This window comes from Podarcis tiliguerta, assembly GCF_965153285.1.
Source record: "Podarcis tiliguerta genome assembly, chromosome: 1".
Taxonomy (NCBI): domain Eukaryota; kingdom Metazoa; phylum Chordata; class Lepidosauria; order Squamata; family Lacertidae; genus Podarcis; species Podarcis tiliguerta.
The window spans coordinates 79,146,362-79,173,040 of NC_139534.1; the positions used below are offsets into that span (position 1 = coordinate 79,146,362).

General features: G+C 45.4%; 2 protein-coding genes and 1 long non-coding RNA gene across 6 annotated transcripts in view; 2 read left to right on the top strand and 1 right to left on the bottom strand.

The window, feature by feature from the left end:
• CAT (catalase) overlaps positions 1-11,523 on the top strand; it is a 42,268-nt gene extending 30,745 nt beyond the window's left edge. For 2 of the 3 annotated variants that reach the window (XM_083434261.1, XM_083434260.1), the window contains exons 3-13: positions 1,990-2,100; positions 2,807-2,937; positions 3,410-3,514; positions 4,517-4,642; positions 5,263-5,454; positions 5,572-5,724; positions 6,865-7,003; positions 7,982-8,112; positions 8,926-9,033; positions 10,072-10,158; positions 10,760-11,523. In XM_083434261.1, the coding sequence (XP_083290387.1) occupies positions 1,990-2,100; positions 2,807-2,937; positions 3,410-3,514; positions 4,517-4,642; positions 5,263-5,454; positions 5,572-5,724; positions 6,865-7,003; positions 7,982-8,112; positions 8,926-9,033; positions 10,072-10,158; positions 10,760-10,822 (1,346 nt within the window). In that variant the 3' untranslated portion in view covers positions 10,823-11,523. Of the gene's footprint in view, positions 1-1,989; positions 2,101-2,806; positions 2,938-3,409; positions 3,515-4,516; positions 4,643-5,262; positions 5,455-5,571; positions 5,725-6,864; positions 7,004-7,981; positions 8,113-8,925; positions 9,565-9,785; positions 10,159-10,759 lie in introns of all 3 variants that reach the window. The other variant, XR_014509692.1, reaches the window with a different exon arrangement.
• The window catches only part of LOC310682804, a 100,455-nt gene extending 74,135 nt beyond the window's left edge, over positions 1-26,320 (top strand). The window contains exon 2 of the long non-coding RNA XR_014514179.1: positions 25,337-26,320. This is a non-coding gene — a long non-coding RNA (uncharacterized lncRNA). The remainder of the gene's footprint in view (positions 1-25,336) is intronic.
• The window catches only part of LOC310674975 (catalase-like), a 29,609-nt gene continuing 17,160 nt past the window's right edge, over positions 14,231-26,679 (bottom strand). For both annotated transcript variants that reach the window (XM_083435050.1, XM_083435051.1), the window contains exons 9-13: positions 25,014-25,152; positions 23,956-24,086; positions 16,794-16,901; positions 15,180-15,266; positions 14,231-14,378 (exon numbers count right to left, since the gene is read on the bottom strand). In XM_083435050.1, coding sequence (XP_083291176.1) covers positions 14,373-14,378; positions 15,180-15,266; positions 16,794-16,901; positions 23,956-24,086; positions 25,014-25,152 — 471 coding nt within the window. In that variant the 3' untranslated portion in view covers positions 14,231-14,372. The remainder of the gene's footprint in view (positions 14,379-15,179; positions 15,267-16,793; positions 16,902-23,955; positions 24,087-25,013; positions 25,153-26,679) is intronic.

Below are 26,679 nucleotides of genomic sequence, written 5' to 3' on the forward strand. Positions count from 1 at the left end.
TAAGCACAAGTCACCCTTGCTGAGTCGGGGGGGGGGGGGATGTACAATAACTATAATTGCTTAATTAGTTCAGTGTGCCCAAGGCTTCTTTAGACCTGCATTTGTGGAACAGCGACCTCTAGGTTGCATGATAAAAGTGTGATATAAGTATTAAAAGTGTGGTTTGGCATAGGGGTATGGTGCTGAAAGGGACGTGGGTGGCGCTGTGGGTTAAAGCCTCAGCGCCTAGGGCTTGCCGATCGAAAGGTCGGCGGTTCGAATCCCTGCGGCGGGGTGCGCTCCCGCTGTTCGGTCCCAGCGCCTGCCAACCTAGCAGTTCGAAAGCACTCTCGGGTGCAAGTAGATAAATAGGGACCGCTTACTAGCGGGAAGGTAAACGGCATTTCCGTGTGCGGCTCTGGCTCGCCAGAGCAGCGATGTCACGCTGGCCACGTGACCCGGAAGTGTCTTCGGACAGCGCTGGCCCCCGGCCTCTTTGAGTGAGATGGGCGCACAACCCTAGAGTCTGTCAAGACTGGCCCGTATGGGCAGGGGTACCTTTACCTTTACCTTTATGGTGCTGAAAGGGGAAGAAAAGATCAAACATGTCACTAGGTGAATACAAGTGTTTGGGCTAAAGAAGACTATTAGCTCTGAGGCAGCTTGTGAAACTGAAGCAATGCTATTCTTAAGACAGGGTTATTGCTTTCTAAGGGTAAACAGAAAAAAGCAAAAAAAAAAAAAATGGTTACTTGATCGGCAACATATAATACAAATCAATACTATAATTTCAAATCAATGTATCCTAGGTGTGTTATTCACTAGAAACCATGAAGGAATGATTGTAAAATAAAGAGTATCTTACATTAAAGCATAATAATTGAAGCAATTGCAACATGGTTATCACAAGGTGATGGTAAAAGAATAAATGAAATATAAAGCTAATTGGGTTAATTAGTCCAGGTATAACAAGAAATCATAGGTGATGTGATATATATATCAGCAGCTTATCAAAGTTTCTTGGTTTTTGTACCTTTTCCTTTGCGTACTTGTACTTTGTACGTAGATACTGAATGCCGAAGGAAGAGGGAACTTGCCCTCACTCTCAAGTTCTGCTAAAACCCAAGGTAGAATAGTGGTATTAATACTAACCACTGCAACAATGTTCAGGACTAAAGGAGAATTTTTGAAATCAAAGCTACTCATCTCTTCCAAAACATAAGACTCCACTGCCTTTTACAGGGCATTAAAAGCATTCATAAAACCACAACATGAAAGAGTGTATCAAATTTTAAAGCAGAAAAAAAGCATTAGCTGTGTTGTGTTGGTTTTAAAACCTCATTCAAATTAAACACAAAATCTGTGGTGTTCCAGGCTAGACAGAACTGCTTCAAAAATACAATTATGTTCCTGTTTACTTTGAATAAAGGAGCCATCTTGTGATCCATCAGGCTGTTAGACTACTGTCTGCCCCCAAGAACTGTAGCTGGAAGGAAAATATACAACTCAACATTGTGTTTTAGGTTATCTCAAAAGTTTTCTAGTAAGAAGCAGACACCCCCCACCCCCCCCATTCACAGATGCTCTGCCTTCAGCTGTTCAGGTCCTTTGGTCTAGGCATAAAAGGAGAATCACTGCTTCCTGAAAAAAAAATTTGGCTCATGCCTTACATGACCCTTCTTGTTTCCCATAGCTCCCCAGAATCCAGAAGATAGGTAAATAAATTAATAATAAATATTCCCTATTTCCTGCCTGTGTGTAAAGGGTCTGTTATGGAAACTCAAGGTCTTTAGTGTCCTATAACAATGTCTCAGGGTCAAAAAGGAAATATGCTAAGGTGTACGCCAGAAAGCAGAAAAGCACCACATTCTACAAAACAGAGATATTTATTCTTCCCAAACTGCACTGCCATTTCTGATATTATTACCAAAGCCCTTGATATTTAGATGGTTGGTTTGTTTCTACTTATCTTTAATTTTTAATAACAGCAACAATTTTAAATATTTTTAGGAGCTTTTGGCTATTTTGAAGTGACTCATGATATCACCAGATATTGCAAAGCAAAGGTATTTGAGCATATTGGCAAAAGAACTCCAATCGCCATTCGATTCTCTACTGTTGGTAAGTCTTAAAAACAACAACCCCTCTTTGCATTTCCATTTTATTTGTGTCGTGTGTACACACTTATTTATTAAATGGGGTCCTTAGAGGAACTAATTTTGTTATACTTTATTTGTAAACTGCTTTATTGTAAAAAAACACACACACCTCAAAGCGATTGGCAAAAGATAAAACAGTAAAATCAAGGGGGGGGGAGAGACAACCCTACTTTTGTATGTTTTAAAATTAAAATAATAAAACTGATTAAAATTCCCTCAGCTTTCTGGGAACCTGGGTAGGCTTTTCTAAACAGGAATTGTTTTAGGAGGTGCCGAAAAGAGTATGGTGAAGGCGTCTGTTTGATCTTGATAAGCTGAGAGCTTCAAAGTACAGGCACTTCCACACTAAACAATCTGGTGCTTAAAAACAAAGAGTTTTGCAACGAAGGAGGAAAGTGTCACATAAGGACACTACATTGCGCAGGAAACCATTGTGCAATGTCCCCTTTCCATTCAGTTCCTCTTAAAAGCTGTAAACGACAACATACACATACGATCATCATCCTTGGAATTGGAGCGCTATAACATTCATTAGGTGAAGGCTGGGAGGACAATTTAAACATGTGATGGCCATTCCCAATATTAGAATGGATGCCAGTCTCCAGGGTTGAAGTGAAAACTGTGTGCAGTTCTCAGTGTGTTCACGTTTATAAACCTTCCTTTTCCAGCGGGAGAATCAGGGTCAGCTGATACAGTCCGTGACCCTCGAGGCTTTGCAATGAAGTTCTATACAGAAGATGGTAACTGGGACCTTGTGGGGAACAACACCCCCATCTTCTTTATTAGAGATACGATGCTGGTAGGTCAGATATTTATTTGGCCACCCAAAAGAAGTTAATGGGTGGTGAATGAGAGGGAGAGAGAAAAGTGCAACATACATGGATCTGTTTCTTCCATGGGGCTTCTTTTCTAATATCAAATTGCAGTTCTTGTACCCTGAGGAATAATCCACTAATATTAGGGACTCGTCTACACTCAACAATTATATCGTTATAACTGCGTTATAAACATGTGACACCAGGTGACGCTGTAGAGCTGTTATCTGTCGCCAGCGGGTTTTTCCATTAAGAGCTTTTATAACACGTTTTTCTGCTTCTTTGATTCCTTTTTTATTTTAAGAATTATGATTATGTAATTGTCACAGTAGATATAATTTATATATGGAACTTATGTGCAGGTACATCTTTTCAAAGTGAACTTAGTACAAGGGACTGTGTAGATAATGCAACTACACAGTAATGCAAATCTTCTTTGTATCTTTTTTCTGTTAGTTCCCATCCTTTATCCATTCCCAAAAGAGGAATCCACAAACTCATCTGAAAGATGCAGACATGGTATGGGACTTCTGGAGTCTTCGCCCGGAGTCTCTGCACCAGGTGGGGTTTACTCTTTTAATTTCTATTCATTTTTCCCTTCACCTTGCAGGTTGAGTCAATTGTGTCTCCTTTTCACATCCTCTGATTCAGAGACTAAAAGATTCATGTGTGAAAATACATATTCTCTTTTACATTGGTGTATTTGGTCTCTTGTGAGTGATACTCAACACAACCCTTCCCTTATCAACTCTATGCCATTTTCTAAATATTTTATTCTTTAAAATGTGACAATATTTGTATCATTTATAATCGGGCAAGCTATGGCTAAAACACAGACCTGTCACCCATTCAAGAAAACTAATGGTTGGAGGACATAAGTTTCCTCTTCCCTAAACTCACCTGAACTATGATGGGTCTGGAAGCCTTTTGCAAGAAATACCTCTGCTCAACTCAGAGATATATTTACAGTCTTTATATACATATTATGTACAAGGTACAGAACATAGCTTCATGTGTCCGAGTCCTCGGTAGCAGATCCAGGAAATGGGCGCTTTTGGTTCCTCTTCCAGCAAAGGAGCTTGGGAAGCCCCAGATGCCTCCTTTGTTCCCTGTGTTTTAACCCCCTCCTGTCCTGTGCTGAAGGAATGGGCACTGACTCTCCCTCTGTTCCTGAACTAGTTGAGTGGTGTTGCTGCTCTCCAGCATTTGGGAGCATTCTCACCGCTTGAGTTCCTTCCTTTGGCTTGTCCTCCCCTCCCTCTCCTGTCTTGTCTAAAGGCTCCTGTTGCTCCCCCTCCCTCAGCGCCCGGTCATTCCCTGGCAGCCCCATGATATGAACATAGCTCTCCAACCCCCTCAAATGGATTATGTGGAAATGATGTATTGTACTATTGTTGCAGGTCAAAGTCATCAGGGGTGAGGGCAGAATATCATGCCAAGAATAAACCATGGTTGGAGCATTCTTTAGTGCAGAGAAGTCCACAGGTGTACCTAGCTTTAGTTACGTGAGCTTTCATGAAGGATAGCCTGTGTAGACTTTTGTTGCTTTTGCTTTATATTTAGGTATCATTCCTGTTCAGCGATCGTGGCATTCCAGATGGACATCGTCATATGAATGGCTACGGATCACATACTTTTAAGCTAGTCAATGCTGGCGGAAAAGCGGTATACTGCAAATTTCATGCTAAGGTAATGATTTCAGTTTTCCTGTTTCGCATTTGTTAATACTAATTTCCTAAATCGCTGGATGTACCCCACACCTGGAGTTCTTATCCATTCCTACTTCAAGAAATGAAAGATGTGTACTGCAACATGTTTATCCCCTTGTAGCATCTCCATTATGCAAGAATTGAATTCTGCACTTGGGATACTGGTTTAGGAGTAGTGATGCCTGCCATTCTATCCACCTCTGCATATACAGTGGTACCTTGGTTTACAACCATAATCCATTCCGGAGGTCTGTTTGTAAACCAAAACAGGTTGTAACCCAAGGTGCGCTTTCGCCAATGAGGCCTCCCAAAAAAAATTGTTTGTAATCCCAAAAAATGGGTTGAATCAAAAAAAAGGTTGCAAATCGGGACACGCACTTCCAGGTTTGACGTGTTTGTAATCCAAAACGTATGCAAACCAAAACGTATGCAAACCAAGGTACCACTGTAGGCTTATTTCCGGTATGGCAGCTTCTTATTCCCTCTCCCACAGCAGATCTTTAGATCAATTTTAACATTTCTTTCTTTCATCGTTACTAGGATGCAATTCTTAATTTATCAATCAAAAATTCTAAGATGATGTTATTTTGATTTTTGCAGACTGATCAAGGAATCAGAAACCTTACTGTTGAAGAAGCAGGAAGACTGGCCTCTGAAGACCCCGACTATGCTCTCCGCGATCTTTACAATGCTATTGCTAATGCAAACTACCCTTCTTGGAGTTTCTATATCCAGGTGATGACATTTGAACAGGCTGAGAAATATCCATTCAATCCTTTTGATGTAACGAAGGTAAGCGTAATTTCCATTCCTTTACCCTACATATTGGATTTAATAAAAGTTCTGCATCTCTATAGAAAGATTTACTTGGAAACTATCTGTAATAAATTGTATTCTTGCATTTTGTAGATTTGGTCCCACAAAGACTATCCTCTGATCCCGGTGGGGAAGCTTGTCTTAAACAGGAACCCTGTCAACTATTTTGCTGAGGTGGAACAAATTGCCTTTGCTCCAAGCAACATGCCTCCAGGAATTGAACCTAGCCCTGATAAAATGTTGCAGGTAAGGAGTATAGTATGCTTTCATGTTTATTTAACAGTTTATTTATCAGATGGTGGGCCTTGGAGCACTTTTAAGAGGACTTCAATGCCACAGCCTGTTCAGTGCCTCCTCACTTGCCTGCCTCTTCCACTATCTGTGGCATAGCCTTTTAGTTAGACCAATGCAAACATCAGCAAGTCATTGCATAATGAGGAAGGGTGACTGGTTTGGGGTGGGGTGGTGGGGAGATCTTCTTCTGAAGGGAAGTACCAGAGGACGTGTTGAATCAGGATATTACAAGGTGGAAGTTAGTAATGGCCAAACTCTGCCACCACATTGTGACTGCCTCTGCCCCTGTACCACCAGTTTGTAACTGCAAGTAGGCTTTGATGGTAAAAAGTTTGAGAACCCTTTCTTAAATACAGCTGGTATTTTCTATTTAATACCTGTAGTGTCAAATATAATGAGAAAAGATAACACCAGGATGATGTCTTGATGGGAGGTTTCCCCACTCTATTCCAATTTTTCCATGGTGTGTGGTGCGTGTTTTGTTCTCTTCTCTTACTTCCCCTTCCATTTTATTTTTTTAAAAGGGAGGAATTCAGCCCAGTGCTAAAGAGTGTGAGCATTTCTGATTTCGCCTCCTTCACACATGCTATTCTGGGGCTTATCCCTCCCCCTTGAAGCCAACAGGGGGGGGGGCACAGGAGCATGTGTGGAAAGGGTAGGGGAGAGCCCAGTTGTGGTTGCAGAAGTCTGCTCTGCTCGCAGGACCTATCAGTTAAATCCAGCCCATAAAATCCAAATACTTGGATGAAAAGTGGGTGGTCATTACTGGAAGTTCAAATCCCTAGCATGGTAACAAGGGTGGGCATGTGCTCAGCACAAGATCTCATTGCAGATAAGCATATTGAGCGGAAGATTTGTGGGTTTTTCACTTTTATGTATTCATAATTTAATATATTGGATGTTTCTCTTTGACACTTTGCCCCCCATTAATATAGGTTAAGACAGTGAGCAGCACTGGGGACGTTAGGAGCAGGAGCAACTTAAGAAGACTGGCTATTGTCATAATATAATGCATGGAGCAGCACAGTGTCAGCATCAGTCTAAAGAAAACTTACCCCCCTCCACTCTTTTCTCTCCATTATATTATTCTAGGGTCGTCTTTTCTCATATGCAGATACTCATAGACATCGTCTGGGACCCAACTACCTTCAAATTCCTGTAAACTGTCCTTACCGAGCTCGAATTGCCAACTACCAGAGAGATGGATTTATGTGCATTTCTGACAACCAAGGTAATTCCAAAAGGTGCCTTCTGGAAGTAATCTGCAATACCATGTGCAAGGACTTTTTCTTCTGAATTTCTAGCACAGTTTGGATATGTGTTCTAATTTTGCTTCATGTTAGATTCCTAACTGTGGGTGAAATTCAACATCTCATGAGTGTTTAGCCCCCCAGATCTGTTCTGGAGAATCCCCAAGCAGCTTCAGAACAAATTTGGGGAATGTGCAGTTGTCTGTAGAACAGATGAAGGGGAGGTCCTGTTGCGTGAGCAGAAATCTGTTTAAAATGTGTGTCCTTTGTGAACTTTTCTAGCCATATGGATGCATAAAATAGTTTAATCAAAAGTGTATTGACTTTTGAATGGAGAAACAGGGAACAGATGCACAGTTATACTGTAAACAGTTATTTTGGCTTCAAACATTTATGCCTGTTATTTCAGAGAACTGCAATAAAATTATACTTAAAGTCACACCAAGGTGATTATACTGCTTCAAAGAACTTCTAGAAATTGGCTTTGGTGCCCAACCAAGAGCTTATAATAGGCAGGTAGCTGATCTTTCTTGAATGTTCTACTAGATTCCATTTACAGTATTCTGTTTATCGGTAAGAATGAAGAAAGGGAAGCAGTGGTCTTATTTTATATCAAGTAGTCTTATTTCATATGGAAGCAGTTACTGGGAAATAATACCCTGATCACCTTTCACTTTGTAAATCAGAATCAGATAAGGATTGTAGAGTGAGTGTGTTGAGAGACTGTAGTTGACTTTTTCCTCTAGAAGGAGATTATTGCTGTATACCGACTCCCCCCCCCCCCCCCCCCGGATATTAATAGCTAGGTATGAGGCACATTTGAAACACATCTAATGGATTCATATCTATAGCTAAACCTACATTACGTCTCTATCTATCTATCTATCATCTATCTATCTATCTATCTATCTATCTATCTATCTATCATCTATCCATTTTTCTTTCTTTCTTTTTTCTAGGTGGTGCTCCAAATTATTATCCCAACAGTTTTAGTGGCCCTGAAGACCAGCCCAACTTGAAGGAGAGCCCTGTGCTTCTTTCTGGTGATGTGCAACGCTTCAATAGTGCAAACGAGGACAATGTGTCTCAAGTAAGCAGATTAGAAATGGAAAATTATTTTGGACATGAGTTGGATGTATACACTGTTTTTTTATGGAGTGAATTGACTTTCTTGAGACATCCGCAAAACACCTACCATGAAAGCAGGTTAAAAGTTTTTTTGTGATCCATCTGGCAGAAACCTAGCTGTGGCTTCTCTAGGCCATTTCTGCACTACCCCTTTTGTTACCCTACCAAGTTGTAGAGTTTCATATACCCTCCCAACAGATCAATGAAAGCTCTTTTCTAGGCCTGTATGCAATCCTAGACCTACCCTTGAGGAGACCCACTGGAATTAATGAACTTGCCTAATTCAGGAGCCTCTGGGAGGGGCTACCACTGGCTGACCCGACAGTTGAGTGTTTGCCCAAGCTTTGATAATTGGGCCCTAGGTCACATGGCCTAGAGTTTGGAATACATGCAAGTGTTTCCTGAAATGCCACCCCCTTTTTAAAAATAGAATAATGCCTCTATAAATTCCACCAGCACAAGTTCAACCAGCTGAGCCAGGGTGAGTGACATATGCCAGCATATGTTGGGCTCGAGCAGGATGAAGCTCAAGAGTCTGCCAAATCCAGACTCTCTCATCCTGGCAGATCCTGCCTTTAGATTGTGCATCTGAGACACATCTCGGGGATAAGACTGTTGGCCATCCATTCCCAGTGTTGATGGTGGAGTTTAAAGTCAGTAGTGAGAGACTCTCAGCTGAAAGTTCGTGTTTTATTTTAGAAAACCTCTTAATAATTAAGCAGCAGAGGATACATCCATAATGTGAGAGAAATTTGTCCTTCCTTTTCATTTAAAGGTACGAGACTTCTATACTAAAGTGCTGAGTGAAGAAGAACGTGAGAGGCTTTGCGAGAACATCGCTGGCCATCTCAAAGATGCTCAGCTTTTCATTCAGAAGAAGGCTGTAAGTGATAAATTGCTACTTTTATCTGATGACATCTGATCTATGCTCTTAATGTACACCCTACAATAATTTTAAAATATAGACTTGTGTGCCACCTTATTTTAAGATGCATGAAAATATGAGACAGACAAAAAAAAAGTTAAGGTAGGGGAAGAAAACCCCAGATGTAAAAGGTAAGCCTTCAACTATCTCTTTTTGAAATATTATTTAAATTATAAGGATAAAGTAATAGTAGAGTAACTACTCTGACAGGGAGTCTTGTCAGCTGAAAGACAGTAAGCCTCCATGCTTACTTTTTCAAGTAAGACCTGGATATATTTAGGGATGTTTTGGTCCATGCTGTAGCACAGAAAGCACATGGACAAAGCTATGACTTCTGCATGCAAAAATTACATTTCAACTTTGGAGGGAAGCTGTGTAATACTATGGTCGTAGGAGGTAAATTGGAAGCTATTTCATTCAAACCCAGTTAGTAGTTTCAAATCTCCATGTCAATAGCAGATGGCATAGTTTACATATACCATATTTTTTGCTCTATAAGACTCACTTTTTCCTTCCTAAAAAGTAAGGGGGAGTGTGTGCGCGTCTTATGGAGCGAATGCAGGCTGCGCAGCTATCCCAGAAGCCAGAACAGCAAGAGGGATTGCTGCTTTCACTGCGCAGCGATCCCTCTTGCTGTTCTGGCTTCTGAGATTTTTTTTCTTGTTTTCCTCCTCCAAAAACTAGGTGCATCTTGTGGTCTGGTCTTATAGAGCGAAAAATACGGTAATTTGAGAACATAAGAAGAGGCTGCTGGATCAGGCTCATGGCACTTCTGGTCCAGCATCCTGTACTCACAGTAGCCAACCTGATGCCTGTGGGAGCACCCCAGCAGGATAGGAGCACAACAGCACTCTGCCCACCTGCAGTTCCCAGCAAGTGGAATTCAGAGACTTACTGTCTCTGATCATGAAGGTGGAATGTGGGAAGAGAAGGGGCTTTGGATGAAATCTTAATGCAGGCTTATATTTGCTCTTCAACTTCTCTTTGCCAATCTAGGTGAAAAACTTTGCTGATGTTCATCCTGATTATGGTGCCCGCATCCAAGCCCACCTGGACAGGTACAATGCTAAAGGCAGCAAAAAGGTATGGAAGCAACTTCCATTCAAATTACTGTGTGCTGAGGGGCTAAGGCATTAATATGTAAATTGCCGTAGATGAAAATGCATGATCAAAAGAGAGGACTGTGGAGTTGGAGGTGGGGGGTTTAAAATGCAAACTTTAAAATGCTGCCAGTTCAAGTGGCCAAAGCCCCCTTCAAGCTTGCCTTGATCAGCTGTTTCTCACCTATTCTTTTTAAGTGCCATATGAAAATGTATTGCACAAAAATGTATTTGCCAATATGCCAGCAAATCGTCGGATTCTTAGGATAATCCCTTAGTTCTGAGAGAGTAAAGCCCTCCTGTTCCCCCAACATAAGGAGGGGAGAGAGTATGGCAGCTGTGGAACTGCCATGCTTATTTTCCTTCTGTTTTGGGGTCAATAGGAGGGAAAATCTGAGGAGATGGAGGAATGGAAAAAATTAAAAAGAAAAGCTCTCTCACTTTTACTCTGGCGTTTTAGGATTTGGTAGTTCGTGCATCCTCAGATTCTCCCTTCAGTGTCTAGAGGATTTCTCTGTTAGAAACTTGCTCCTACAACCCATGCTGACTGTCAGTGGTTTAAACTATTTTTGTTTTGTTTCTAGGATTGTATTCATACCTACACCCAAGCTTCTGATGTTGCTGCAAAGGGAAGATCTAATTTGTAGAAAGTATGACCTGTGGTCCCATTGATCACTGCATTTGCATCCGTCCAACTGGAAAACAAGCCTTAATCCTGCAAATATTCATGTTTTTCTTGATATCTCCTTTGTTGTGGCAGTTGCAAGGCAGAACCATTGAAGTTTGCATTTGTGATTAAAAACTAATTGAATTATAATCTTATGCCTTGTAAAACATTCTGTCTAGACTGTTAAAATTGATCTGTACTGGCAATCACTTTTCAGTGGTATGACTGAAATATATGGCTACAGTAACTTTTTGTCTACTTTTGCAAAATTAATCAAATGGTTTGCCTTATTTTTGTATTCTTGTAACTAACCGGGCATTTATTTACCCAAAAGAACTTGCATAATATTTTGATGGTATATCTTCTACTGACTATGTTAAAATCAATACAGCAACAGGTGAATAAAATTCTTACTCATAGAGGTATTAACATTTTAAAAAGAGCACATTTTAATAAATGCTCCCATTATGCAAGCAGTTTTATCTTGCAATGGCACTAAATTTATCAGACTTTTGCTTGATGCACGGTGGATTACAGGAGCTATATTTGAAACACATATTCAATCATATTTTCTTTTTTTTAACTTCATTTTGACATAAATATATTTACAGAAACAAGGTAATCCGTTATACTGGAGAATTATTACAGTGCCTATTCTCAAATAAAATTATTATAATGAAATGTTTCACATTTATCTATGGATTTTTGGTAACCGTGTACTTTTAGATCTAGTTCTGTGGGTTAACCTACATATGATGGCATCATCATTCATAAGTAAAGTGTGGGTGGGAGTTGAAAATAAAAGGAACATGCAGGATTCTTTCTCCCAATCCTGTAACAACTCACCCGTCAGTACTTTTTTGTTCTGATAAGTGGAAGGAGCCAAATCAAATTTGTACTCGGTGTACACATCAGGATGATTTGATGTGTATTAGTATCTCCTAACATATATTCACACCAGTGAGTGGAGACAGATGTCTTCACTCAACACATAGTACCTGGCAATTCTGTTTCAATTGTACACACCTGGGATAAGACTACACTTTTGAGCCAAGCTTGCTTGGGAAAAACAGCATTAAAATGTACTGTATCGGAAGAAACTACTGAGACAGCTGTGACCCACAAATAACTTCTTATCTACAGGGATTCAAAAAAGAGGTGGGAATGTACTGGTGCCAGAGTAAACAGCCTATGTACATACAAATGTTAGGATGACATAACACAGTCTCCATTGGAGAATTTATATCTTCCCTCCCTCCCTGCTAGTTTATAGCCCCGTTCCCCGCTCAACCGTCCACAAATGTTCTCAATATGAGGGGTATCGGCTGATACTCCAGGTAAAGAAGGGTAAAACAGAAAGATTTCAAGGCTTTGATGCCAGTGAAATAAAACACCAGCTTCCTTTTCATTAAAGGTAGGTGCATGGGAGAAAACTTCTAACGTTGCTGTCCTATGCACATCTGCCATTGAGCGTCGTAGGGATTATTTCTGAGTAAATATGCATGGGATCAGCTGCAGGGTGAACTTTGGTGAGAGAAAAAAAAAGAAAAAGCTGCAATTATGTTTGAGAGAAAAAGGGCAAAGGATGAGCAGAGGAAGTGCAGCTTTTAAGAGATTTTTATAGATAAGGGGAGGTCGCATCAATGCAAAGCTTTGAGTTCAAGTTTTTTCCGCCCTTCCCTACTCTTTAAGCAGATGACTCTGCTTTTGCAGCCAAACACTGTATTCCTGTATAGCAGACCACAGGAAATGACATTCAATTGTTTCATAATGTTCAGTGAAAGCCAAAAACAGATCACAAGGCTTATAAAATGTACTTTTGAAAGTAAGGTGTTGTTTTTTTTAAAGGCGTTTTCACATCGGTTTGCCACAAAACCAGTTCTTAACCACCACAAATACAGCTGTCCCAGTCTAACACATTCTGTCTTCATTCTGCTGTAAGGGTGCTTGAAACACGTTCCATCTTTTTATCCCATACTCTCATACCCTATGATCACTTGCTTTAAACACTAGCCAAGCTCCTTTTCCTCTTGCCCTTAAGCAGCCATGAGCAATCTTAGGACAATCGCAGTCTAACCCTCAAAGCATTTGACAAAGTTCATTGGTGTGCTCTGGTCCATGGGGTCACAAAGAGTCAGACACGACTAAATGGCTAAACAACAAAATTTACCATATTAGCTAATGCAAACTTTGGCAATGAACTTGTACCTCAGTAGTAGAGTGGTGGCCAGGGTGAACAGACAATATTCAGAAAGATTTCCAGTACAATGGGGAGCAAATTCTGGACTTTGCTACAATGATTAAATTTTAATCTCCATTTCAAAGAACTTAAAAACAAACTCTAAGCTTCGGCCGCAACCCATATGCCGTAGATGAACTGGGTATCAGCTGTGAAAATGGTGGCACTGAGAATTTTTGTCAGTTTCATTTGAGTTTTTAAAGAAGTTAATTGTGACTTTTGTCCACCAGGGCAAATGACCTGGTTTGAGATTCGGTTCTTGATTTTATATTGGCCCTCTGCGAAAAAAGGCCTTCCTTTACAACACCATCAGGGATACTATGAAACTGTCCACCTACATAATATTGTAAAAATTATACACAACCCTAAGGATTGCTTATGCCTTCATACAAAAAACCCAAGTGACTCTTAGCCGTACCCTTCTTGGTCCATTGTAAATCACTTTTGCACTCAAATTTCCAATCCATTTACACCTGCAGGTCTCCAGGTGTGGTGCTCCTAGATCCCTAAACCCCCAGTCTCACCTTTGATTCCTTTCATATTCCACTCACAGTTTCAAAATCAAGACAGCGAGCAGCATGGCAAGGATCAGCAAGGATACATGGCAAGAGTTAGAGATCTATGTGATAATAATTTACCTATAAAGGCCGATGAGCTGGCTACTAAATTACCAGACAGGCAGGATATATTGGTTTTATATACACCAAGTGGTCCATTTTGCCACCAATTGGTGTCCTTTCCTTATCCATCAGAGCACAAACCCCGGTTGAAAACTTAGTGCTCAATTCAACCTCAAACTCAAAGAGGATACTCTCTATTCTTTATAAAATTATTTGTGATATTAAGACAGAAAATTTCAACTCTCAAACAAATTTTGGGAATCTGATCTGTGGATTCAAATGGAACAGGGGGACTGTTCCATTTTGTAATGTGAGCCAAAAACTGTTGTTATCTGTAAAGACAAAAATCAGAGATAACACCTCTAAGCTGCTTTGCCGCTGGCTCCACAACAATGCCATCACATCTACCCAGCACCTTCTTCCCTGCTGTGTTGGAGAGAATGTGGCAGGATTGGAAAAGCACACACCAAAGTGTCATGTTTTTGGACTGAGGTTCATACAGAAATAAGTCTCATCTGACATCAAACGGTTCAGTGTTCACCACAGCTCACTTTATTGTCAGTTTCCCATGATGATCCAAAAGATTAAACCTAGAATAATGGAATAGTTTCCTCCTCGTAACAGCATGGAAGGTGATTGCCCAAACATGGAAGAAGCTGGAAAACCTGAACTCATCCCTGTGGAGACAAAAAAAGCTCACTAAGTATCTGAAAGCTTCGAAAGGTGAATAGGAATCTGATGACTTCATAAAAACATAGCATCACTTTATAACTTTTATATGAAACCATACCACAACATGGCATCCCCATCAGGATACACATGTACAACTCTGGCGTAACATTTCCCACTGATAATACTGTCCAGTTCCACTTTGGGAGGAGAGAGGAGGTTCCCCCCACCCAAAGTCTAGTTGCTGTGGGGAAGGGCAGTGGAAGGAGGGTACACTAAATCAGGTGGAAATGCCTCCCAGACCAAATCCAGATTTACCCCTTATTTAAAGCTTTGATATTCTCACACCTATGCCCAATATTTGTTTTCTATCATGATTAGTAAGTTCAGAACTGCCATTTTAATTAGAGGGGGAAACACTCTGGTTATTTTGAGGTATAATAAAGTAACCATCATAACAAATGTACATCACTTTAAAACTTGATAAAGACAGAGTTTGGTTTTTTTACTCTCATTACAAGATTGCTATGTTTGCTTTTGAAAAAACAACAACCAAATTAAGCCTGGTTATGTTCATGAATTTACGCATAAAAAAACAGAGGAGTTAAGGGGACTACACGGGGAAGGAAGAATCAATAAAAATGACCTCTTCCTCCAGTGGGGCCATTCTGTGTGAGTGGAGTTCTTTCTGCAGTTTTACATTTCCCAAACCAAGCCACTGAAACTTACTGTAAACATTTGGTCTACTGCAAGTTACTTCTTAATGCCTTAGCCACTCAGCACCAAGTAAACTGAAGATGCTCCCATACCTTTTTGCTGCCTTTAGCATTGTACCTGTCCAGGTGGGCTTGGATGCGGGCACCATAATCAGGATGAACATCAGCAAAGTTTTTCACCTAGATTGGCAAAGAGAAGTTGAAGAGCAAATATAAGCCTGCATTAAGATTTCATCCAAAGCCCCTTCTCTTCCCACGTTCCACCTCCATGGTCAGAGACAATAAGTCTCTGAATTCCACTTGCTGGGAACTGCAGGTGGGCAGAGTGCTGTTGTGCACCTATCCTGCTGGGGTGCTCCCACAGGCATCAGGTTGGCTACTGTGAGTACAGGATGCTGGACTAGATGGACCATGAGCCTGATACAGCAGCCTCTTCTATGATGTTGTAATAATAATAATTTATTATTTATACCCCACCCATCTGGCTGGGTTTCCCCAGCCACTCTGGGCAGCTCCCAACAGAATATTAAAAACACAATAAAACATTAAGCGTTAAAAACAACCCTAAACAGGGCTGCCTTCAGATGTCTTCTAAAAGTTGGGTCGTTGTTTATTTCGTTGACATCTGGTGGGAGGGCGTTTCACAGGGTGGGCGCCACAACTGAGAAGGCCCTCCGCCTGGTTCCCTGTAACTTTGCTTCTCGCAGTGAGGGAACCACCAGAAAGCCCTCGGCGCTGGACCTCAGTGTCCGGGCTGAACGATGGGGGTGGAGACGCTCCTTCAGGTATACTGGTCTGCGGCCATTTAGGGCTTTAAAGGGTCAGCACCAATACTTGAATTTCTTAAATTTACCTTCTCAAATTATATGTAAACTATGCCATCTGCTATTGACATGGAGATTTGAAACTACTAACTGGGTTTGAATGAAAGAGCTTCCAAATTACCTCCTGTGACCATAGAATTACAAATCTTCTCTCCAAAGTTGAAATGTAATTTTTGCTTTGTTCGTAGCTTTGTTCATGCACTTTCTGTGCTACAGCATGGACCAAAATAGTCCTAAATATATCCAGGTCTTACTTGAAAAAGCAAGCAGGGAGGCTGTCTTTTCATAGCTAGAAGTACTGTGCTAGCTATTCTGCTATTATTTATCCTATTTTAAATAGTATTTCAAAAAGCACTTCAAGTACAGTGGTGCCCCGCAAGACGAATGCCTCGCAAGACGGAAAACCCGCTAGACGAAAGGGTTTTCCGTTTTGGAGGTGCTTCGCAGGACGAATTTGCTATGGGCTTGCTTCGCAAGACGAAAATGTATTGCGATTCCTGGGGGGTTTTTTTCGCTCCCCACCCCCTTTTTCTAAGGCACTAAGCTGCTAATAGCCTTTTAGCAGCTAATCCGCTAATCCCTTAAGCCTTTAATAGCCGCTAATAGCCACTAAACCGCTAATCCGCTAATGGGCTTGCTTCGCAAGACGAAAAAACCGCTAGACGAAGAGACTCACGGAACGGATTCTTTTCGTCTTGCGAGGCACCACTGTAATTAAAAGGCTGGATAACTTTTCAAGTGTAAACATTTTCTCTGTCTTACATTATATTTTTATGCATTTTACCATATGTTTATATAGAACTCTATCTTCTAAAATAATTGTAGGATGTACATTAGAAGGATAGTTCAGATATCATCAGATAAAAGTAGCAGTTTCACTTACAGCCCTCTTCTGAATAAAAAGCTGAGCATCTTTAAGGTGACTAGCAATGTTTTCACAAAGCCTCTCGCGCTCTTCCTCATTCAGCACTTTAGTATAGAATATGCGTACCTTTAAATGAAAATAAATTCATCTCTCATTATGGGAGCATCTTGTGTTGAATAATTATTCAGAAGTTTTCTAAAATAACATAAAAACTGAGCTAAGAGAAAGTCTCACTACCGACTTTAAACTCCGGCACCAACACAGGAAACAGAAGGGATGTCCACCAGCCTTATTCCTGAGATGTGTCTCAGGTTTTCAATTCACAGCACAACCCAAAGCCACCACCAGGATGAGAAAGTTTGCTTTTGGCAGATCTTGGGCTTTCCTGGCTGAGCTGGTGCTCAATCAGGCCTATATTAGCATAAACCTTTCATCCTTTTCGAGCCCGACATATGCTGGCATAAGATGCTCACCTTGGCTCAGCTGCTTGAACTTAAGCCAAAGTAATTTACACAGGCCTAATTCCAAAAAGCGGCAGTGGCGGTCAGGGCTGTCTGAAGCATATGCGGTGCTGGGGTGCAAAGATCCACCCGGCGCACAGCCCCCCCCAGGTTGCCCAGTCCCAGGCGCGCAGGAGGACAGAGCCAGCCGGCTGCCTCAGCATCTCGCTGGCTTGGTCATCCCAGAACTCGCGGCACACAGCCTGCCGCAGCAGAAGACCCCACTGCGGTGCTCCAACCGACGGGTGGTGTGATGGCCTGGGATTCCGATTCGGAGGATGAAACAGAGGAATCCCGGCCTGCACAGGAGTCCCCGCCTCCAGGGCCGGCTGAACTGGGGCCAGGCCTAGATGCTGAAGAGCCTGCACCTGTGGCAGTGCATCAGGAGCTGGCCCCAGGTGAAGCCCTTCTGGCCCCAGAGAGGCTTGACGACTCAGTGGCCACAGGTGAGCCTCCTCCAGGGCCCAGTAACCCTTCGGCCTCTCCTGATCTGCAGAGGTTTAGAGCAGAGAGGCGAAGGGAACTGGTTGCCCCCAGGAGGAGTGCTCGCCTTAAGGCCAGAGGAGGCGGGGCTCCTGGGGGCCGGGACCGCCCCTGGCCTTAGAAGAGGATAAAAGCCCAGTCAGCCCGGCCCCAGGTTGCGGGAGCAACGTCGTTGTTGGCTTCGGACCTTCCTGCGTTCTTGATCCCTGCTCGGCCTCCTGTTCCTGACTATCCGGTACTCCTGTTCCCTGCTCGGCCTCCTGTTCCCGACCATCCGGTGTACCTGTTCCCTACACAGCCTCCTGTTCCAGCGTTCCTGTTCACCGCCCGGCACTCTGCCTCGGACCTTGCCCCTCTTCGTGTGGACTTTGCTACACCCAAGGTACCTTACCCCCGGGACCAGCACAGTTTGCTCCCGCCTCCTCCCGCACTCCCCCTTCGTCGGGGTGCGTTCGGGAAGAGCCAGAGGCCATGGCTGAACAGGCGGCTGCACTGGTGGCTTTGGCCCAGGAGAACCAGGCCTTGTCTCACACCGTGCAGCAGCTCAGTGACGCGGTTGAGGCACTTCAGCAACGCTTGGAAGCCCTACCGGCTTCTGGGGCCGACGCCCCGGCTCCGGGCAAGTACCCAGTGGCTTTGCCTGAGAAATTTGATGGAGCCCCGGCCAGCTTTCCCATGTTCCTGGCCCAGGCCAAACTGTATATTCAGGGGCGAGCCCGGAACTTTCCTGACGACCGTACCAAGGTGCACTTTTTGATTAGCTTGTTAAAGGACCAGGCGGCCAAGTGGGCGTTGCCGCTACTCAGGCAAGACTCCCCCTTGCTGGCAGACTATACGGGGTTTTGCAATCGTTTGGAGGCCGCGTTCGGCAACCCCCAGAAAGAGAGTCAAGCCAACCGGGCGATTCGGCATTTGAAACAGGGCAAGTCCACGGTGGCCACATATACCACGGAGTTCCGGCTGTTGGCACAGGACTTGACCTGGAATGACTCGGCACTGCGGGACCAGTATCTCGAAGGGCTTTCGGACGAGGTACTGGACCAGTTGGCCACAATGGAACGCCCCACCACGCTGGACACTCTCATTCAACGGAGTCTACAAATAGGCGACCGGTTGGAGGATCGTCGTCAGGCCCGGGGTCGCCGACACTTCCAGTTCACGGCACCAGCTTTTTCCGGCAGCCCCACGGTCACAACTGATTTAACGGAGGAGCCTATGCAGCTCGGGGCAGTGCGGCCACGCCTTTCCCCCGCAGAGAAGGCGCGGCGTCGGGATGGAAATCTCTGTCTTTACTGTGGCGGAAGTGGACACTTCGCTCGGTCCTGCCCTGAGAAACGCCAGCCGCAGGGAAACCGCCAACCCCAGTAGCTGATGGCCCTAGCTACCGGGGGTCCCAAACCGTACAGAATGGGCCCGCACCAATGGACTTGCAACATCTTATGGTTTCGGTACGTTTATGCCCTCCAGGTGGGCCCTGGATCCTCACCCATGCTTTGGTAGATTCAGGGGCAACCCGCTCCTATATGGACGCTGCTTTTGCCGCCCATCATCAGGTGCCACTTCGGAACAAGCCAGTACCGGTCCAGGTGGAAGCGATTGACGGACGACTTCTGCGTTCAGGTGCCGTTACTCAGGAGACCCAGCCTCTGGTCCTGTGTCTCCAGCAGCACCGGGAGTTGCGAACTTTGGACATTGCCTCTATGCCCCGCTTCCCCCTGGTGCTCGGGATGGACTGGCTGGAGGCCCACAACGTTCAGATTGACTGGGTCAAACGGACCGTGCACTTCCCAGACCCATGTTCCCATGCTCAATCCGGAACGCTGGCGGCCGCGCCCTCAGAGGAGGCAGCACCCACGCTCCCAGCCGTGTACCAGGACTACCAGGACGTGTTCGAGGAACGGGGGGCAGACCAGCTGCCGCCGCATCGGCCTTTTGACTGCGGCATAGACCTCCAACCCGGAGCGCCTTTACCAGTGAGTCGCTTATATTCCCTAACAGAGCCAGAGCGCGAGGCTTTGCAGGACTTCTTGCGCAAGAACCTGGAGCGTGGGTTCATTAGGCCTTCCACCTCGCCCACCGCGGCGCCGGTGCTTTTTGTTAAGAAGAAATGTGGGGAACTCCGCCCTTGCCATGATTACCGAGCCCTGAACAAAATTACCGTCCCAGACCGGTACCCCTTGCCCCTTATCTCGGAGCTGCTGGAGCGGGTGCAAGGGGCACAGGTGTTCACCAAGCTGGACCTCCGGGGGGCCTACAACTTGATTCGGATCCGAGCCGGGGATGAGTGGAAGACAGCGTTTGGGACCCGGTACGGGCAGTTCGAATATTTGGTTATGCCTTTCGGTTTGTGCAACGCGCCTGCTGTGTTTCAACGCTACATCAACCACGTGTTTCAGGACCTGTTAGACAAGTACGTGGTGGTGTATTTGGATGACATACTGATTTACTCCCGTGACCCGGCTCGCCATGAGGGGCATGTCCGGACCGTGCTGCAGCGCTTGCGTGAGCACCGTTTGTACGCAAAGCTCAGCAAGTGCGAGTTCCATCAGCGGACTGTGGACTTCCTTGGTCACCGGCTCTCTCCAGATGGGGTGCAAATGGACCCGGGGAAGGTGACAGCGGTTCAAGAATGGGCGGCACCCCGGAACCGCAAGGACCTACAGCGTTTCCTGGGGTTCGCCAATTACTACCGGACCTTCATCGCTGATTATGCTCATCGCACCACCCCGTTGACCCGGCTACTGCGCCCAAAGACGCCGTTTTCCTGGGACAAGGAGGCAGAGGAGGCGTTTCAGGGGTTGAAGGCCTGTTTCCAGAGGGCACCAATCTTACAACATCCTGACCCCTCTCGACCCTTTGTGGTGGAGACCGACGCTTCCAGTACGGCTCTCGGTGCCGTCTTGTCTCAACAGATTGGTCCTGAAGCGCCACTCTTACCCTGTGCCTTCTATTCCCGCCAGCTCCTACCAGCGGAGCGTAACTATACTGTGTGGGAGCGGGAACTACTGGCCATCAAGGTAGCCTTTGAGGTCTGGCGCCACCATCTTGAGGGGGCACGACATCCGGTGGAGGTGAGAACCGACCACCGGAACCTGGAGTACCTCCAGACCACCCGCAAGCTGAACCAAAGACAGATCCGGTGGGCGTTGTTCTTTTCCCGGTTCCAGTTCCGGATCCGCTACATCCCTAGCTCTCAGAATCAGAAGGCGGATGCCCTGTCCCGGAAACCTGACGACAACGCAGACACGGTACAGCAAGCAGAACCCACCACGATCCTACCTCCGGCTGCATTCCTGGCCACCCAGGAGGCGCAGCCACTGCAGGTTCGGGTGCGGGAACAGCAGCGGGTCGACGCTTGGGCCCAGGAACGACTCCGGGAGCTGGCTGAAGGGTCCAGCCCACAGTATCCGGGGCTGGTCCTGCATCAGGGCCTTCTGCTGCACCACGGTCGTTTGTACATCCCGCCAGGGCCACTACGGCTGGAGGTTCTCCGGATGGCCCATGATGCCCCAGCAGCGGGGCACTTTGGACGGTATCGGACCACCCATCTGGTCAGTCGAGAGTTTTGGTGGCCCCGCCTGAAGGCTGACGTGGCTCGCTACGTTGCTGGTTGTGATGTCTGCCGGCGCGCCAAGGGACCTACCGGGCGACCCCCCGGCCTACTTCAGCCATTGCCAGTTCCACCGCACCCTTGGCACACGGTTTCGTTGGACTTTGTAGTGGACTTACCCTCGTCTCGTGGCTGTACCTGCCTTCTGGTTTTCTCCGACCATTTCACCAAGATGGTGCACTGCGCTCCCTGTCCATCTGTACCCACAGCCAAGGAAACTGCTCAGCTGTACCTTCAGCATGTCTTCCGCCTGCATGGCCTACCTGAGCGCGTGGTGTCCGACCGGGGCGTTCAGTTCACATCCCGGTTCTGGCAAGCACTACACCGGACCCTCGGGACGGAGGTCTGCCTCTCGTCAGCCTACCACCCACAGACCGATGGCCAGACGGAACGGGCGAACGCGGTGCTGGAGCAGTACCTCCGGTGTTACTGCAGCTACCAGCAGGATGACTGGGTCGACCACCTGGCATTGGCGGAGTTCGCCTACAATAACGCGGTGAATGCGTCCACCCAGCAGACCCCGTTCCAGGCCAGTTATGGTTATCATCCACGGCTGTTTCCAGAGGTGCTGCCGACATCCGCAGTCCCGGCGGTGACGGAGTGGCTTCAAGAGCTCCAGTCCCAGCAACAGCTTTTGGTGGAGCAACTGCACCAGGCCAAGGAAGCGTACAAGGCCCAGGCCGACCGCCACCGCCAGGTGGGGCCGGAACTTCGCGTCGGTGACCTGGTTTGGCTCTCCACTCGCCACCTCCACCCCTCTCGACCTTCGCGGAAGTTGGACGCCCGCTTCACCGGCCCGTTCCCTATCGTAGACCAAGTCTCTCCTGTGGCATTTCGTCTCCGGTTACCCGCAACCCTGAAGGTTCACCCGGTCTTCCACAGGTCCCTTTTGAGTCCGGTGGCCCCACCCGACGAGTTCCACCCGAACCGTCCCCGACCGCAGCCAGTGTTGGTTCGGGGAGAGCCTGAGTACGAGGTGGAACGCATCCTGGACTCCCGATACCGCAGGGGGAAGCTGCAGTATCTCATTGACTGGAAGGGGTACGGACCGGAGGACCGTTCCTGGGAACCAGCGGCCAACGTCCACGCACCTGCCTGCCTCCGAGAGTTCCATGCGACGTACCCCGGCAAGCCGGGTCCGGACCCTCGGTTGAGGGGGGGGCCTGGGAGGGGGGATGGTGTGATGGCCTGGGATTCCGATTCGGAGGATGAAACAGAGGAATCCCGGCCTGCACAGGAGTCCCCGCCTCCAGGGCCGGCTGAACTGGGGCCAGGCCTAGATGCTGAAGAGCCTGCACCTGTGGCAGTGCATCAGGAGCTGGCCCCAGGTGAAGCCCTTCTGGCCCCAGAGAGGCTTGACGACTCAGTGGCCACAGGTGAGCCTCCTCCAGGGCCCAGTAACCCTTCGGCCTCTCCTGATCTGCAGAGGTTTAGAGCAGAGAGGCGAAGGGAACTGGTTGCCCCCAGGAGGAGTGCTCGCCTTAAGGCCAGAGGAGGCGGGGCTCCTGGGGGCCGGGACCGCCCCTGGCCTTAGAAGAGGATAAAAGCCCAGTCAGCCCGGCCCCAGGTTGCGGGAGCAACGTCGTTGTTGGCTTCGGACCTTCCTGCGTTCTTGATCCCTGCTCGGCCTCCTGTTCCTGACTATCCGGTACTCCTGTTCCCTGCTCGGCCTCCTGTTCCCGACCATCCGGTGTACCTGTTCCCTACACAGCCTCCTGTTCCAGCGTTCCTGTTCACCGCCCGGCACTCTGCCTCGGACCTTGCCCCTCTTCGTGTGGACTTTGCTACACCCAAGGTACCTTACCCCCGGGACCAGCACAGGTGGGCTCTTCCCCGGACTCAACTCTTGGGCCCCGGATTCTTGGCCTGGCACCCCTGAGAGCCCGGTGCTTGATGCTTGAGTGCCCCGCACCCCTATGGGGAAGACGGCCCTGGTCACAGAGGGGGAATTCCAGGGCCAAGACAAGACAAGGACATGCTTGCACCTATTCCAAACCTTGCTTAGGTCAGCCATTTGACCTTGGGCCCAATTCTCAAAACTCTGGCAGAAACTCACCTGTAGTCTCAGCCAGCAGAGCTCCTCCCAGAGGCCCCTGGACAGAGTTTGCAATAGGCGTAACTTACAGCACCCTCCTGTAGCTAGGAGTGCTCTGTTGGAGAGCTTCTGCCTGCTGTTAGGCACAGGTTACCATGAGTTGTATCCAGTAAAGTTTTGCTCAGAGAACCCATTGAAATTAATAAACCTGAGTTAATCATGTTCATTGATTTCAATGGGTCTCCTGAGAGTAGGTCTAGGATTGCATACAGGCCTAGAAAAGAGCTTTCATTGATCTATTGGGTGTGGGTGTGGATATATGAAACTCTACAACTTGATAGGGTAACAAAAGGGAAATGCAGTAATGGCATAGGGAAGCTACAGCTAAGTTTCTACAAGATGGAACTATACCACAAAAAACCTTCAACCCATTTCAAAGCAGGCATTTTGCAGGTGTCTCCAGCAAGTCAATTCATTTCATTAAAATGAAATCAGCTTGTATATTCAACTCATGTCCAAAATAAGGTAATCTTCCATTTCTACTCTGCTTACTTGAGACACATTGTCCTCATCTGCACTATTGAAGCGTTGTACATCACCGGAAACAAACATGTTGCTCTCCTTCACACTGGGCTGGTCTTCAGGGCCAGTATAACTGTTGGGGTAATAATTTGGAGCACCACCTAGAAAAATATATATGTTTGTATGCGTGTTTTAGGAGTGCCACATACCTAGCTATCAACATTTGCAAAAAAAGGTCAGTGTACACAGCAATAGCTCTTTTTAGATAAAAGGTCAACTGGAGTCTCTAAACTCACTTACTCTCCAATTCCTATTTGATCCTGATGTCCAAGTGAAAACTGATCAGGATATTGTTTCCCAGTTACTCAATTTCTTAAATACTACTTCTCTTGTTTGCATGTCCTTACTGATAAACAGAATACTCTGAATGGAATCTAGTAGAACATTCAAGAAAGATCAGCTACCTGCCTATTATAAGCTCTTGGTTGAGCACCAAAGCTTAATTTACAGAAGATCTTTGAAGCACCGTCACCTTGGCATGACTTTAAATATAATTTTATTACATTTCCCCCACCAGTAGGTATAATTGCTTGAAGGCAAAACGACTGCTTGCAGTATGCTCATGTATTCGTTCCTTGTTTCTCTATAGATGAAAATGTATTTTGATTTTTTAAAAGTATGAATCCATATGGCTAAAACAAGGTCAAATAGGCTTCAAAAGAAAAATAAAAGTCCACAAAGGGCAATATTCCATTGTGTCAGGGCACAAACTTTAACAGACTTCTGTTCACACAACAGGACTTCCCCTTCCTCTGCTCTACTGACCGCGGAACATCCCCCGAATCTGTTCTGAAGGTGTTGGGGGATTCTCCTTAACAGATTTTTTTTTGGGGGGGGGGCTATAGGAAGGAGGAGAGTAAATTAAAGTCCTACTACATGAGCAGAAGTTGTGATGGATTTCAGTTAAGCATCTAACCTGAAGGACTATTAGATCACATATATTCAGACCATGGAACAAACGCAGAGGAAGAAAAAGTCCTTGCACATGATATTGCAGATTACTTCCAGAAGACACCTTTTGGAATTACCTTGGTTATCATAAACGCACATACGTCCATCTCTCTGGTAGTTGGCAATCCGAGTACGGTATGGACAGTTTACAGGAATTTGAAGGAAGTTGGGACCCAAGCGATATCTGTGAGTATCTGGATATGAGAAAAGACGACCCTAGAATACATCAAAGAGAAAAGGTTCAAGGTCGTCTTCTTTGGGTGGGGGCTGAGACTAGGATGCTCCATTCCTCCTGCTGTGCATGTATAACCCACTGATGTACATCACTCAGACAAAGCTGCACATACCCAGTGGGAGAGGTGAGGCAGAGAGCGGTCACTTTTATGGGCAACTAGCTCAGAACCTCAGTTTGGATGATAGCTTTCGTCTCCATTCTGTAAGGTCCTAAGCCATTAAGAGCGGTGAGGTTTCCCTAAACGTTTTAAAGTGAGTTATGAATTTTCCTAGCTCTTTAAGTTCCTTGTTTGTTGATGTACTTTACGTTCTAAGAGACTGTAAATGTTAGTTCCAGAGTGCCAATCCATTTGAGAGAATGGCTGTGGAATGGAAGTGGACAAGAAGTCGTCATTTCCCCTCCAGCCAGCATAAAGCTGAAGCTTCAGGAAGATACAACCCGAAAGACAGAACTTTAGGATGGAGCTCCATTTTACGGATTTCATAACACATGCCAACTATATTTTTTATGTAAAATCCTTATGTGCTGTTTGATGTGTGAGTGTTTTGGGCGATTTATATCTGTACAAATTATTTGCTGCGAGTCCCCGCAGAAACTCTTAATAAAAACATTCTGTTAAACCAACAATAATAAATAATAGTTATATATGGTTTCAGTGGTGGCAATATCCATTCATTTTAAGCTGTTCCTTGCTCCTAATGCCAATAGAAGGAGGAATTGTTTCTCGCCAGGGTGATAAGAACATGCAAGAGAAGACAAAAGGTCTCAGTCCAGCACTCTGTTTCCTATAGTGAAAACTAGGTAATTATCAAGTTTATAAATCTGACGGCTCTCCCCAGGTGCGATTAGGACTACCTTCTTAAAGAATTTATGAGCTGCTTTGGGACTGTAGTCTCCGAGACTGTTGAAAGCCATTGTGGAGTTACATTCTTAATTTTGATTTAAAATAGCTTACTACAGAAGTTACTGTATATTCGCTAATAAGCAAACTTCCCACAACACAATCACATGAGGCCACAAGAGAATCATGTGTTTTTTCTAGGACTGCCTTATATTTGAAAAATAAGATCTTGTATATTTTGCATGTTTCCAGGCAGTATACGTTTGAACTGGCAGTACAGTAACATAGTCATTCTACCCTAGAGAAGGGGGGAGAAACTACTTGCAATAATGCAGTACTCTTACAACTAGATTATTAGAATATTCTGCTGAATATTTATTTATGTTATGAAACACCAGTGATACACACAGCTCTAAAATATGGGATTTAGTTTCGTGAACCTGAACAGGAGAGTTTTAAACTAAATCCTGAAGGGAGGGAGGGGACAATATTACAGATGACAGGGGAGCACCTGGTACTGGGGATAATAGCTTCATTTTTGCACAGGAAACTGAGGCGGTGCTAAAGAAACCTACTAAAGGTGAGCTGGGAGTTAAGGGCCTGTATAAGAAATGGAAGAAAGCGGAAATCACAAAGGAGGACTATACACGAGTAGCCAACAAGGATG